Genomic DNA, 14,046 nt, shown 5'->3' on the forward strand with positions numbered 1-14,046 from the left:
TGTTCAAAAGCACACATGCTCACATGCAAGCGCACAAACGCACACTCTGACTCACACACAGCTGTCTTTTATTTGCCAGGATCCAGCCGCAGATGGTGATACAGTGTGAACTTTAACACACAGATTCTTGACATTCTTTACGGGTGTGAGTTACTCTCCAGCTCAAACCAGTGCTTGGCTTCAGCCCCCTTAACTTTCCTGCCAGCAGGTCACTGTCACAGAGTGAGTCCAAGTGAGCCTCCCCCACATACATACAGGCTACTATTGTCTAGGTACAGTAACTCAGTTTTTTTGCAGCCCTGCACAGCTTCAGCTCCCGACTGTACAGCAAGACTCTATGTTAGAGCTGCGTCAACATATTGTATTGTTAATGATGGGTCCTGTAGTGGCAAGTTCATTGCTTAATGTAAAAGGAATGCTAAATTAACTATGCAGCACACCAGCTCACTGTCGAAATCAAGGTGCAAAAATATACAGTGTATCCATGAACTCGATTCTTTGTGCTGCAATGCACTTGATGCATGTGGTAATATTTCAAAATGTATTTATACTTGTGTTTGACAGCTATAAAAGACTGAAATAATATTTCTTTGCGGAAAAATGTCCAATCTGTTTCATAAATCAGTATCAATTACAAGATTAAATTCTTTTGTAAGAATGGAATCATTTGTTGGACAAATAAACATTGCTTCATGTAGATAAAAATGTTTCATCTTTCATACACATGAGCAGACATACAAGCCCTGTGCCGCTATGGTAAATTACTCAAGTGAAATTAAAGCTTCCGAGAGTTTCTAAAATTTACTACACTCTATCAGATGTTGAGCTCATTCATTTCCGGCACTCCAGTCAGAAGAGAGAGGGGCTGTGTCTAGCCTGATACTTTGGAAAAACAGGATTCTATTATAGTCAGTGTGGTTTATTTTACATAGCACATCCACATGCCCAGCAGAAGGTCAATTAGCTTGCCACTTTGGAGGCAAATTGCTGCAGAGACAGCATTACAATCTCAGAGCACACACACACACACACACACATACACACACACACACACATATGATCAGCCCTGCCAAATCCATAACTCTTACTACCTCTGCTGCAGGAGAATCAACACTCAGTCTATCTTGATCAATATAGCTTTTAGCTTTGGATTTCAGTTTCCTCACAATATTATCGGCTTGGAACATCCACTGAAACCACTCAAAATTATGTTTGAGAGTTTACCTTGAACATTTATCAAGAAACTGTAGATAGGCATGAGTCGTGTCGTTCAATTTAAAATTAAAAAAGGAAATAACAGTCAAATAGATCAAACTCACCATTCAAACACAGGACATCAGAAAGCATCCTGTCAGCGTACCCAGCCAGGGCTCCAGCACTTTTTTTTTTCCACTGAAAGACAAAAGTAGAGTTATTAGAAGGAGCTCATATGTCTGCCATGTATAACTGAAAGGACTGAGACTCAATTTCAAGCTCAGGTCATTTCCCCACTTTGACTTTCAACCAATCATGCAAAGTATCCCTTATCCTCTTCTGTTCTTCGATCTTCAATCATCCCCCACTCATCCTGTACCTCTTTCTCCTTCTTTTTTTCTGCCCCTTTCTTTCTCTAATAACAGGATGTCGGCTTTCTCTCACATGCTTTGCTGACCTTCCAGGCAAAGAGCAGAGAGGCTCTCAGCTTTAAGTAATTCCTGTTGCCCGCGTTTTTCTCTCATCAACAACTATAGATGAAACAGCGAATGGGGCATCTGTACTTAGCTCTAGGGGGTTGAATTAGCATCACTGTAATTGTCAAAGAGCCAGTGGACCCTACAGGTAAGACGAAGATTATTACTAAGTGGAACAAGATCAGCTGTGCTACGCCTGTGCTTCCTAGTTGATGGGATCCAGAGGAGGTTCAGGATACGGTTATACATAAAATTAACCTTAATAGAGAACTTGAACCTTAAAAAAGATCATAAGGTGGGTTTATCTCAAAATTGAAATTCAAATTTGAGTTAAAAGCACGTACTCATTCAGTTTCTCCATCTATCCTCCACAGAGGGCTGAGTCTGTCTAGAAGAAATGCAAGCACAGACCTGCATCCCAGGCAGCATCTGTGTTGACATTGTTGTTGTTGTTGCAAAGAAAATAAGACTGTATGACTATCGTTTCTTTGGTATGTATGGGTGTGCATGGGAGATTCAGTGCAGAGTGTTAGTGTGTGGGAAGAACAGCAGCAACTGGCAGAAATCACTGAGTGAATGACAGATGGAAAAGCCATACCTGTGAAAACCTTGTTATGAGATGCTCGTCTATCAGTGTGTGTGTGTGTGTGTGTGTAGAGGAAAAAGTAAAGGAAATCATGAAAAAAGAATATCATGTCCTAGCAGCTGGAAAAGACATTGAGCAAAGTCTGTTTGGGACTGAATCTCTGACAGTTTGTCTCTCAACTGACTCTATATGACAGACACTGAGCTCATATTACACGATAGACTGCTTAAAGCAGAAGTGTGAGGTGATAAACTCAAACTATAGTGTCATTTTTGTTCCTTTTTCAAAAAGAAATCTCCTGCAGCCTCTGCGAACCTGAGCGCTCCCCAGTCTTTAACATCTTTCAAACTTGATGGCAAAAACCTCTCCCTCCTCTCCCATATTCAGTCAATACCCTTCTAGTCCTCATATACTGCTCCTATTGAGCTTGTTAATATGCACCAAATATCTCTGGTCTAATTGGCTAGACTCGCTTCCTGTAATTATAAGGAAGGAAACTGGGGTGAGGGGTCGCAGCTTGCTAAGTTTAGCCCTGTGGACAAACCAACACTTGGGCCAGTATCTACCTAGCTAGTGTGTGTGTTTGTATGTCTGTTTATGTACATCAGTGACTGAAGGACAGTGTGTGTGTGTGTGTGTGTGTGTGTGTGTGTGTGTGTGTGTGTGTGTGTGTGTGTGTGTCTGTCTGTCTGTGCTGTAGGTGCATGTGTGTGCTTGAGGCCACAGGTATGCTCAAATAAGCAGCGGTCTCTAAGAGGAAGTGGTGTCCTCTTGCAAAAGATGTCTTCAAAGGATATCTTCATTTCAACATATTTGTGATGTTCCACATAAAATAAATTAATTTACCAAAGGAAGAGTTTAAAAATTAACTAAAACTTAACAGATGTATGCTCAGCAATGAATATGGCATTCACAACTATTGCAAAGTACCTTGTTAGTTCATGTTAAAAATCAGTGTTTTTTCTGAGGTTGTTTGGCAGGCAACAGGACGTCCAGAGGAGCTCTGCGTGAGCCGAGCAGCCGCCAACGTTTGCTCAGTTTGTTTCTCTGATAACTTAAGATCCAGACATCTGCTGACTAAAATCCTTCATCCAGTTAAAATATATACTTAACAATGACCAAGATCTAAAATGTTTATCATAGAAATGTAGCTTGAAACTGAATAAAAGTCAATTTATGAATTTATTATTATTTTTTATTTATTTGTTTCTGGAGAACAACCACAACGCTGACGTATTATCATCTACTCTTTGGTAGATGCCATTGTGGCAAACAGCCACAACATTGACGCATGTGCACAAAATGATCACCATCTTGTGTGCGTATACTCTTTGGTAGAGGGGGTATGATGTCATTGACAGGCGACAAATGATACGGACCGTTACCTTGATCAAAACTATGGAATTTTTTTGGGCTTGAAAATTGTTGGGAATATTTAGGATAATGTAAATACATAACTGAACAACATATATAACATAGGTCTAGTCATTTTTAGGCATTTTAATGCAGAATAGTTACATATTATAGATTTAAGAAATCCCTTCATGATCCACTTTCAATGTAATTGACGGGGGATAAAAGCTACTGTCCTCCTTCAGCCATCCAAATAGTCAAATCAAGTCAATATTTTTCACAGTTACTGTCTTCTTAGTGCCAAATTCCCTGTTTTTGTTACTATCTTTCCACTGCAGCTGAACAGGAAAACGCTGTCGGTTGAGATAAAAAGAGGGATTTTTTTTTTTACTAAAAAGACTTAAACCGTAGAAGACATCTACTTTATTTGCCTAAATGGCTGAAGCCTCTTATTATCTTCAGATAAACTTTTAGATAAATTTTTGCTCAAAATGAGGGCTGTGGATTTTGTCCCCCATCACTTACATTGTAAGCGCATTTGGAGATCCTCTATTAGTATGAACAGGAGGAATGATTACAGCGAATATAAACCTGTTTCAATGTTCATATGGGCATCTGACTTGAAAAACTGTGAACCTGAGAAAGAGGAATGTTGGTATATTTCACACACACACACACACACACACACACACACACACACACACTTGGAGCTTGAGTTTGTGGTAGACCACAAAGCACTGCCTTGCCATGCATCCTCACTTGACATGCCATCCCCACCATGTAAGCCTAATGTCAGGCGTTACTCTTGCCAGGTGCAGAGCCAGGCTAAGGACTGGGTGGTAGTTTGATCACTCTCTGTGTGTTTAATATTAGCCAAAAACAATCACTCGGCTCTGCCTCAATGAGCCTCTTTGTCCTGTAGAGAGTTGTTGGTGTGTTCAAACACCACAGACTTGCATGAGGTGCAGCAGGTGATGCAAGGCCACCTCTGGCCACCTCTGCTGATGTAAACATCAGGACCACAGTGATGTCACAGACATTGGCTATGGTTCACTGAAGCTCAGTGATCAACTGCAGAACACAGAGAGGTTTTGTTTCATGCATTCAACATCAAATATTGCCATTGACCCCATGCCACTACACTGACAGGTAATGGCGGCTTTAGCTCACAGCCAGACATTAACATACACAGAAGGTGTAAAAATAGTACGTCTCACCATTACATTTTCCTCCTGCACTGTGTTTATTTGACAAACTCTACACTGATGAGCCTCGTCTGAATCCTAATTGAGTGAGCAATCATCAAATCTGAGGTTCCAAGTTCAATCTTGACCTTGAAAACAGCAGTTCAGAAAACTCTTCACTGCAAGGTCCATTTAGTAGCAGTTCTAGAGCTTTCAGTCACATAACATGATCTTCATCAGCAGATGGAGTTTACCCAGTACCCACAATATCACTTATAAGCCATGGAGGAGCAGTCCTTGAAGTACTCAAAAATGGAAAATCTACAATTCCATGACAACTGGACTAATTCCTTCTACTGATGAAGATCATGTGATATGATCAAAAGCTCCACAACAGCTGCTAAATGGATCTTGTGGTGAGATTGTTTTCTAAACATACAGTATTATGGTATAAATGTTTCATAGTCATAATAAATAATATAGACAAATAGAACAGTAATATACATTTAGTCGATCACATATTGTGGATACAGGATCATAGGTGTTTGAATATAAATTTTAAAGAAACAAAGGCAAACACAATCAACTGAGCAATATATTTTTATCTGACACGTTTACCTGATGAGACCTTTGACGATCTTCGTCAGTAGCCCAAATCCCTATCTATTAATTACAACGTCTACAAACTTAACCTCATCTTCTCTTGAGGCAATTTAGAGATAATTCTCCCTCGGATCAGACATTAAGATGTACTGAGCAGCAATTACAGATGAGCATCATCATCACCATCATCACAGACTCCGGCAGTAACACGTTTGGCGTCCCGCTGATCGCCCGCAGCTGCTGCCAGCATCAAACTCAGCGCAGGCTGCAAAAATAAGCCCTTCAGTTGAATTCTAATGAACAGCAGCACGGAAAACAAATTACAAAGCCCTGTGGCTTCAGTGAGGAAAGCTTCATAATCACAACCGCAGGACTACTGCTGAAGCTCACTGCGCTGACACAGATCAAACAACTAGGCTTTTCTTTTTTCTTCTTCTTCTTCTTTTTTTTTTTTTTTTTTTTTTTAAAGCAAAGTTACCTTACCGTCTCCTTCTCCTTCTCTCGTCCCCTTAAACGCAGCTCGACAGAATCCCAGTTTGTCTTAACGTGAACTCTGCTGTGGTCTCTTTCATTTGCATGTGTCCCTCTATGTTGTGAAAGAGTTTTCCAAGTGGACCACGGCTTCTGCGCACAGCTCCCACCTCCGACGTCTTGGAGAAGTGCACATCAGTGCGCCCTGCCTGCTGTATGGGGCATCTGTTTCTGTAGGTTACATTTTCTGAGATAACATCTGAAATAATCAAGGCACTCAACACTGTTTCCCGCCTTTCTGTCATTCGTAATGACTGTAGAACGGAATTGTCATTAGAAAAGAATGAATGCAAGTGTGTGTGTGTGCCTGGTGGGTGTTGTTTCTGCTGTCCCTATGGAAATTTGTACTTTCCCCTCTTACTACAAGTAAATTATATGAGGCAGCTCATGCTGGTGCCTGTCTGCCTGCCCGTTAAACTTCTCTGAACATTTATTGTCACAACTACAGATTTATAATGAACATTATCACCATCAGTTCTTCACTGCAATGCTTTCTGTGCATTGGAAAATTCAAAAAATGAATATTGAGACATATCCAAGAATTTTGATGAGATATAGCTACATAACAGGGCTTATAATACTCACATTTATTCAACATTAAGTACTTATTCATGCACAGTGTCCAATGAGAAAACATCCATTACACAAATCCAAACAGTTTTTTATTCTAGAAATTGTGAAAGGCACATGAGAACTGACAGCAGAACTCAGCATCTGGAAGTATATATTAAAGTGGTTTCATGTTAATAGAACAATACATTTCAAACACATTATCACTTAGAGCAAATACAACATGACAAAGTCTTGATGACTAGAACATGATATAAACACTGCCACAGTGGAGGGTGCAGTTACTATCAACAAAGCGTTTAAATTAATCGCATTTTAATGCAAGGAACTAGTTGAAAGAAGTATGGGTATGGGTGTGGGTATTCACTGGAAGCATACCCATTTACCATTGTGCCTCTGAACTACAGGCATTACAAAATATACAATAGCAATACAACTGAACTTCAGTTCAGAAGTGTCTTATTTAAACACTGCTATACACATTACAAATGTGCTTTCAATTAGTGGGAATAATTAAATACCAAATTACTTAAAACAAAGCAATAATATTAATAATACAATTTCTCACTTTTATTCTGCAGGCCTATTTGTTGCCAGAAGAACATATGTTGACTAAGTGGTCCTGGCTTACAAATAAATAATTTTCCCTCTTAAATTAAATATTCATGATTTCTAAATCTTGCGCTTGCTTTATTAATACATAAGAAAGATATCAACATCAGTATTTTTTTCTAATATATGACCCCCGAGGGGCTCAGTAGGTCATTGCAGTAAAGTATCTCTGCTCTACCTCTGCTGTGTGAAATAAAAATACTTAATGAGAGCTCAACATACCTCCAACCCCCCAAAAAATCCTGCTGTAATCACATATGTATTAATGATCCACTTACACCTGCACAGCACAGAGAGTGACAGGGATAACAGTCTATTGAAATGCAAATTAATCTATAAAACTTATAAAACTGTACTTTCATGACAGAATCAATGAAAATGGCAAAGTAAAACAATGATAGAGCAAGTATGAAGCTTACAGTGGAACCTCTGACCCAATGTTATTCTACCAGAATACACAAACAGATAAATCAGATCACCTTTAAAAAGTGAAAATATTTAACATCCGACTGAAATATAAATGGCTGTGAACTGACATCGATGCCCTATTTGATTCATATTCATACATGCAGGGGCAGGTTAGATGTTGACAGTGTGGGCATGTTTCTTGCACAAAGGCTTGTCTTTTTTGGAGAAGAATGGTTGACCCTCCAGAGCATTGCTGCAGACCTATGGAGTGAGAAACAGATATACAGAGCAGCTTTGTTATTCACACAGTGTTCTCAACATTTCTTATTTATAGATCTAACTCTTGTTGTTGCTATGAGTGACTGTATCCATGGGGTGGGGGTGGGGGGGTGGGGTGGGGTGGGGTGGGGGGGGGGGGGGGGGTGAGGGAGGGGAGGGTGGACCTACCGCACACACAAAGCAGGTGTCATGCCAGGTGAATCCTAGAGCCTCCAGGAACTTGTCCCCTGCCTCGATGGGGAAGTCACAGCCGTGGCAGTTTGTCCCAAACAGGTTGTAGTAGTCTAAGTAAAGCAGTAAGTACATTGATGAATTTTAGTCTGTTTGCACGCATGTTCTTCTTTACAACATTTACATTGTGGGTTTACTATTGTACCCTTTTCACAGTACGGCTGTCCATCCTCCATGTGAAACATGTTGCCTCTGATTGGCTGATGGCAGGCCACACAGACGAAACAGTTCACATGCCAGGTCTGTTTCAAGGCATTCATGATTTCCTGCGGAGAAGGAAAAAAAAAAGAAAAAATAATGTATAAAACAACCAACAGAATGATATACACAATATAAACAGGGATACATAATAGGAGTGGGTAAAGATGTCTTACTAATATTTCAGGTTAAATATATAGTCTTCAAGGGTTGTATATTTTTAGTGGTCAAATTCAAGTATTTTTAGGAGCCTTTAGTGTACAATTGGACACACTATATTAATACTAAAAACATCATTCACTGTTCCTCTGCTTAATCCATTAAAGAGTTTTCAGTGCATGTAGACTGGGGCACAGAACAATATCCCTTTAGCTCAGTAACTCACCCCCAGAATCTTCTGGTGGCAGCGGGCGCAGGTGGGAGCAAAGAACTCCTCATAGCAATGTTCGCAGTACACCTGGCCCTTCTCCTCCACAAATCCACGGTCTATCAGGGAGGAGTGGCAGTGAGCACAGTTGAATTCCTCGGGGTGCCATGACATGCCCATGGCCACAAGGAATGGGCCCCTGGTGAGAACAAGCAATGGACAAGGAAAATTATTTAAACATAAGAAAAGGTCTTGCATAGTTCAACTTGTGCAGAGTTTTACACTTGTACTGAAGTCAACATGTTTTTTTTCTTCCAAAATAGTTATGAGACAACTGAATACATTTCTCTGAATACCATGTTAATCTACTGATATATTGAGCCCTCTGGGGTAGTCGTGGAATGATACATCTACCAAAATAAACTTAAAGTGTTCCTTCACTTTTTCTGATGCTACTCACCTGATGACATTGTTGCACTTGTTGCACATTGGGGTACGTTTACCAGCTGGGATGTGCTCAGCTCGCTGCACCAAAGAGTTAAGGTCCTGTGGATGTGGCTGTGGAGTGGGGCGTTCTGGACCTTTGGGAGCAGCGCTGCCAATTTTGCCAAATGAAGGAGCTGCTCCACCCTTAGGAAAGCCTAAACCAGCAAGAAAAATAATGGGTCACATTAAGTGGTTTAAGTGTTTTGAGTGTACTAGATGATATATTAGATAAAACGTACTTTCCAAAATTCAAAATGAATGAACATTTAATAATAATAATTGCAATTTTCTTCCGCACGATTCTTTGTAATTTCCAAGTATGGCTGGAACAGGACAGATGTGCACCATTTAATTGTATATTGTCAGATAATGAATGGAAATGATTTGATGATCTCTAAACTTCATGCCTGAAGCATAAGACGGTTAAGGTTGGACAGAGCAACCCCACCCTGCACAGACAAGGGATCAATTTTTCCCACTGAGGGGAAACAGCACATTCTCAGAGACAGAAGAGACACCTGGAAAAATAATCCCCCCTCCTCCTCTTATTTCAAAACATGTGGAGAGGATGCAAAGTTTTTCCTTCGTTTTCTCAGTGCAAAGACGCATCCAGGACGGAGGTCAATGTTGTCCGCCCTCACAGGGAGTGCCGGAGGCTTTGAGGACTGGGGACAGAGACACTACTGAGAAAGAGCACCATTATCAAAGACTTGGAGTGGGGGTGGGAGGGGGTCAAAGGACAAGTGCTCCCTAAATTTCCTTTTAACGGTGAGCAAATGAACAGAATAAACAGAACTGGGCACTAGCAGGGAAGTGAGAAGACTGTGGGAGTGAGTTTAATAGGAAGAAAGATGCTGGGTTGATATTAGAGAGTAAGTGTGATGGAGAGAGATAGGGGCTCCAAATGGGAATGGAAAATATGGATGGAAAGCACATTCTCTATTTTACTGGTTGATAATTATTGGCTAAATAATGTTTCTGGTATGGCTTAGTGAAGAGCTGTTCTCAATATAAATACCAATTTCCAGCTACATTGTCCAACATGTTTATCTCTAAAATATTCACAATGTCTAACACTTCTTGAGCAGGGCTGTAGCTACCATTGAGGACACTGATGTGACCTGAATGGTATATTTTCTGGGAATTTGGGGGGTGGGGGGCTTATATTATGGGCAGATTCCAATATTTTTACATATTTTAATTTGACTTAATTTGACTATTACTACTACTATTAAGAGGAGAATGTTTTGAAACAGTAGTTAGACGTTTCAGTTAGTTAAAATTTTACAGATAATATTATCAGTTAACTGGAAATATAAAATATGAAACCAAACAAACCCATGACTTCGGTATTTTTAAAATCTTGGCAACAGACAGTAGTTTGTTCATCAGAAGAGGAATAAATGCTGCTTTAATAGCAGCAGGATAATAACACACAGCAGCAGCAGGATGATAAGAAGTCTTGCTCAGATATTAAACATCTTTCAGCTGTATCCTAATTTGGCTTCAACTATCCATTAAGATATATTAGATTAAAAAAACTGTGACTTTCACATTCAATTGAATGCAGTATTAATGCAGAGAATACTGCTGGAGTTAAAATATTTTTCCCCATGGCACCATATGACCTTATCTGTATGAAACCTGGTACAGTAGGGAGGATGGTGACATGCTGTCAGTACGGCAAAACTCTAAACGAATCCTTTGGCAAGAGCAAAGAATGGTGGCTGAGCCACATTAAATGGGACAGAAAGTGAAGCAGACATTTGTGAGTCTGTCACTGCTGTCTGGCTGTATGAGGAAGATAAGGAGAGAAAAGTCGACGTCCAAACTGAATCACAGCAGGAGTGCAAAATCTGCATTGTCTGTTCTGTCTCTCTGATTTTGGATGGATGGAAAGCAAAGCAAAAGAGTCATTCTGACAAATCACATCTGTATTCGATTAAAGCCTCATATTTATAAAATCAGAATCTATTTTTAAATTCCAGACAGGGATTTTAGCATCTCAGGAATGTGTAACCAGTGCTGTTTAGTTTTTACGCTTGAAGCTCTACCCTTACACTGAGAATTAACCTTTAACCTATCTGTTTCTGTGTCTCTGATTCTCTAAATATTATAATCATTACATAGTTTCTGTCAGTTAAATGGCCAAATTAATAATTCATGTAGATAAATCTAAAGGTCACATAGCGCATTCCACACACCCAGCCCTGTTCTACATGGGCACTATGAGACACGTGCTTTTTTATTTGAACTCAAGTGTGTGTTAATCTGATAAATAACTCCAGCAACAGAGAACCGACTGTGGCCTCTCCTGCTCTCTCCCTGTGGCACCTTTCAGCAGCCGTTCCTTAAAAGGCCTCCGGGGAAATACACTGGGGCACATAGTGCATCTGTTCATGTGTGAGTGCACACTTGTGTCTTAGTATTGCTAATAATGACCCCTAACTGATGCCTTTCAGCAAATATTTACCCCTGACCTGCTTGAGGTCTCGTGGCGGGGATAGACGTATTTAAAGAGCAGCTTTCACACAAAATAAAATACATAATTCTCAATTTCACAATCTATTTAACTGAGGGGATCTTGGGAAAAGCCAATAATCTGAGCTCATTAACGGAATACCTCTGGTTTTTATAGAGCTCATAATCTTAAATGGCTTAGTGTCAGGTATTAAACCTGCAATAAATGTTACAGCTGAGCAGCAGTGATTTAGAGGAATGAGGCTGCCCTCTGTGGGCTAAAAGAAGCAACTACACATAATTCTACATTCCTAGCAGAGGCAGAACAGCAAGCATTTGCGGGACAGTAATAACAGAAGTAAGGGGTGATTTCTTTGTAGTATATGTTACTCTACCTGGAAGCTGGAAGGAGGGCTTGTTCTGGGCTGCAGGGCTTTTGAAGGTTGAAGGAGGGACAACGTTGCCATTCCTGGGTGCCGCTGCAGATTTGGAAAATGTTTTTGCTGCAGGCGAGGGTTGCACAGTGGGAGTGGTTTTGTCAACTGCCTCACTGGGAAACAGACACATACTCAGCATAAATCATAATTCACTTCAACACCAAGAAACACGCATATTCTCACACACATACATTACAGAGTATACTGTATTGGTTTAACTCTACAGTGAAAATACAGTGAAAGCAGCTTTTTCTGACCATCTGTTTTTTCAGGACCCAACATTACATCTTCAACCAGTATCAACTGCCACTTTGATTTTTATGCAGATTCCTGCCATGGTCACAGTTTTTCCCATCTGGCAGGTTTTGCTTTGGGTATTTTCACATGATTCAGACAGATTTAAGGTACAATTTGTGGCAAATCCTGAAATAAGAAAGAAATAAAATTATAGGATTGTGCCTCCATTTGGGTCAAACCTCTAGTACAGACTACTGCTTTGTGTTAAGTAGGCAACCTAGTGAGGTTCTTCCACTGCAGGTACTAACTATTATAATCAGTCAGTTGTAATCTCAGTGGCACATGCAAACAATCAAGATAATTATGGTGCACTTTGGAATACAGATAAGCATTGCTGTCCACTGTCCATATGATTTCTCAATTACTGACATAAGGGAACAATTACAGGTGGTGTTGCCATATTATCCACTGTACATGTAGCTCATACTCAAATAGTTTCTATTATCTGATCATTTATCAGCAGGAGAAACCCAGCCCTGTAATTTTAGAAGGTTTATATAAAGTTGTTATTACTTTTATTCTACTGAACTGGCATGATAGGAGAAAAGTTTTATCCAGTGAGACACTCTGAGGCAGCGCTGGTTTAATTTCCTGTGGCAGTAGAAACTGTCAAGGGCCACAAAATATTTTAGGAGAAAATGAGAAGCACTTGTCTTCACCACCCCTTGTAAAATTTCACAGCTTTTATTTCAAGCTTAGAACCTCCTGTGGGCAGAAAAGAGTCCAAACTCATAAAGGCCAACGGCTGGTGTACTTTTTTAAACAAATTTCATCAAGTGAAGATTTAACCTTTCATAATGTGGTAACACTTTGGTACATATAATCTGCTTTTCTAATTATGTTACATTTGATTGAATTTTGAATACAAGTTTTTGGGGTCTGCATTTGAGAGCATTTGAGTTGTAATATAATGGGTGCAGGTATGACAATACCATAGGTGTAACTGGGTTCAGAAGGTCCCAGTCAACCACAATGACGTCATCAGGTAGGCGCTGTTGCTGCCCAGATAGACTGGTTGAGCAAAGGATTTGCACCAACAAGTTAACAATTTATAACCCTGAAGCAGTTTGTTTTTTCACCTACAGCACAGTGCATTACTAACAATAGAACTTATTATGCTGTCAGCCACAGATTTATGGTTGATTATGTCATTTTTACAAACTGAAATTAAGAAATTGACATGATTTGTCAATTTACCACCTAGCGGTTCTATATCTTACATGTGGTTGTTTTGGTATCTGTGGCCTGCCAAAATTCAAACTAAGATGGAGTACAGATCATACTGTGTTTAAATTTAGCACATTAACTACATGTTTATTGATTTGAATGTTTCATGTTTATGGCTTTGGATAATGTGTGACAGGTAGGGTATTGTATTAGCCTATTTTTAGTGTTTGATGATTTATGTGAGAAGCATTAACTCGCAATGACAATGATAACAGCTGGTTGACTGCAATACAGCACAGCAGAAATGGCTGAAATGGTAGAACAACTGGTGCTTCCAGTACGATTAATATTTGAGTTTTTGCCTCATTGCTCCAATCAGTAAACTTAATCTGTACACTGAGCATTCAGGCATTTTTAACCTTCTATTCTTCGTGCACTACTAATTATGTCAAATGATAGACCTTCACCTACTTGAATGTCTAATTGATAAGTTAACTTTTTCTGCAAGGAAAGTAGAAAAGAAGGAATGAAAGATTACGAAATAGAAACAGCAGTAAGGAAAACAGTTTATTGAGGTAAACTCAGCAAGAGCAAACAAATATAACTA

At 39.7% G+C, this 14,046-nt stretch overlaps 2 protein-coding genes across 8 annotated transcripts in view; both read right to left on the reverse strand.

The window, feature by feature from the left end:
* Nucleotides 1-6,111, reverse strand: part of bmpr1bb (bone morphogenetic protein receptor, type IBb) — a 57,054-nt gene extending 50,943 nt beyond the window's left edge. For 2 of the 3 annotated variants that reach the window (XM_044334374.1, XM_044334373.1), the window contains exons 1-2: nt 5,880-6,111; nt 1,320-1,392 (exon numbers count right to left, since the gene is read on the reverse strand). The gene's annotated coding sequence lies outside the window, so the exon portion shown is untranslated. Of the gene's footprint in view, nt 1-1,319; nt 1,393-5,874 lie in introns of all 3 variants that reach the window. The other variant, XM_044334375.1, reaches the window with a different exon arrangement.
* A 456-nt stretch (nt 6,112-6,567) lies between these two features.
* pdlim5b (PDZ and LIM domain 5b) overlaps nt 6,568-14,046 on the reverse strand; it is a 39,743-nt gene continuing 32,264 nt past the window's right edge. For all 5 annotated transcript variants that reach the window (XM_044334054.1, XM_044334059.1, XM_044334058.1 and 2 more), the window contains 6 exons: nt 11,934-12,088; nt 9,053-9,233; nt 8,611-8,791; nt 8,173-8,293; nt 7,965-8,080; nt 6,568-7,778 (listed from right to left, as the gene is read on the reverse strand). In XM_044334054.1, the coding sequence (XP_044189989.1) occupies nt 7,689-7,778; nt 7,965-8,080; nt 8,173-8,293; nt 8,611-8,791; nt 9,053-9,233; nt 11,934-12,088 (844 nt within the window). In that variant the 3' untranslated portion in view covers nt 6,568-7,688. The remainder of the gene's footprint in view (nt 7,779-7,964; nt 8,081-8,172; nt 8,294-8,610; nt 8,792-9,052; nt 9,234-11,933; nt 12,089-14,046) is intronic.

Source organism: Thunnus albacares, chromosome 18 (assembly GCF_914725855.1).
Source record: "Thunnus albacares chromosome 18, fThuAlb1.1, whole genome shotgun sequence".
In the NCBI taxonomy this organism is placed as follows: Eukaryota; Metazoa; Chordata; class Actinopteri; order Scombriformes; family Scombridae; genus Thunnus; species Thunnus albacares.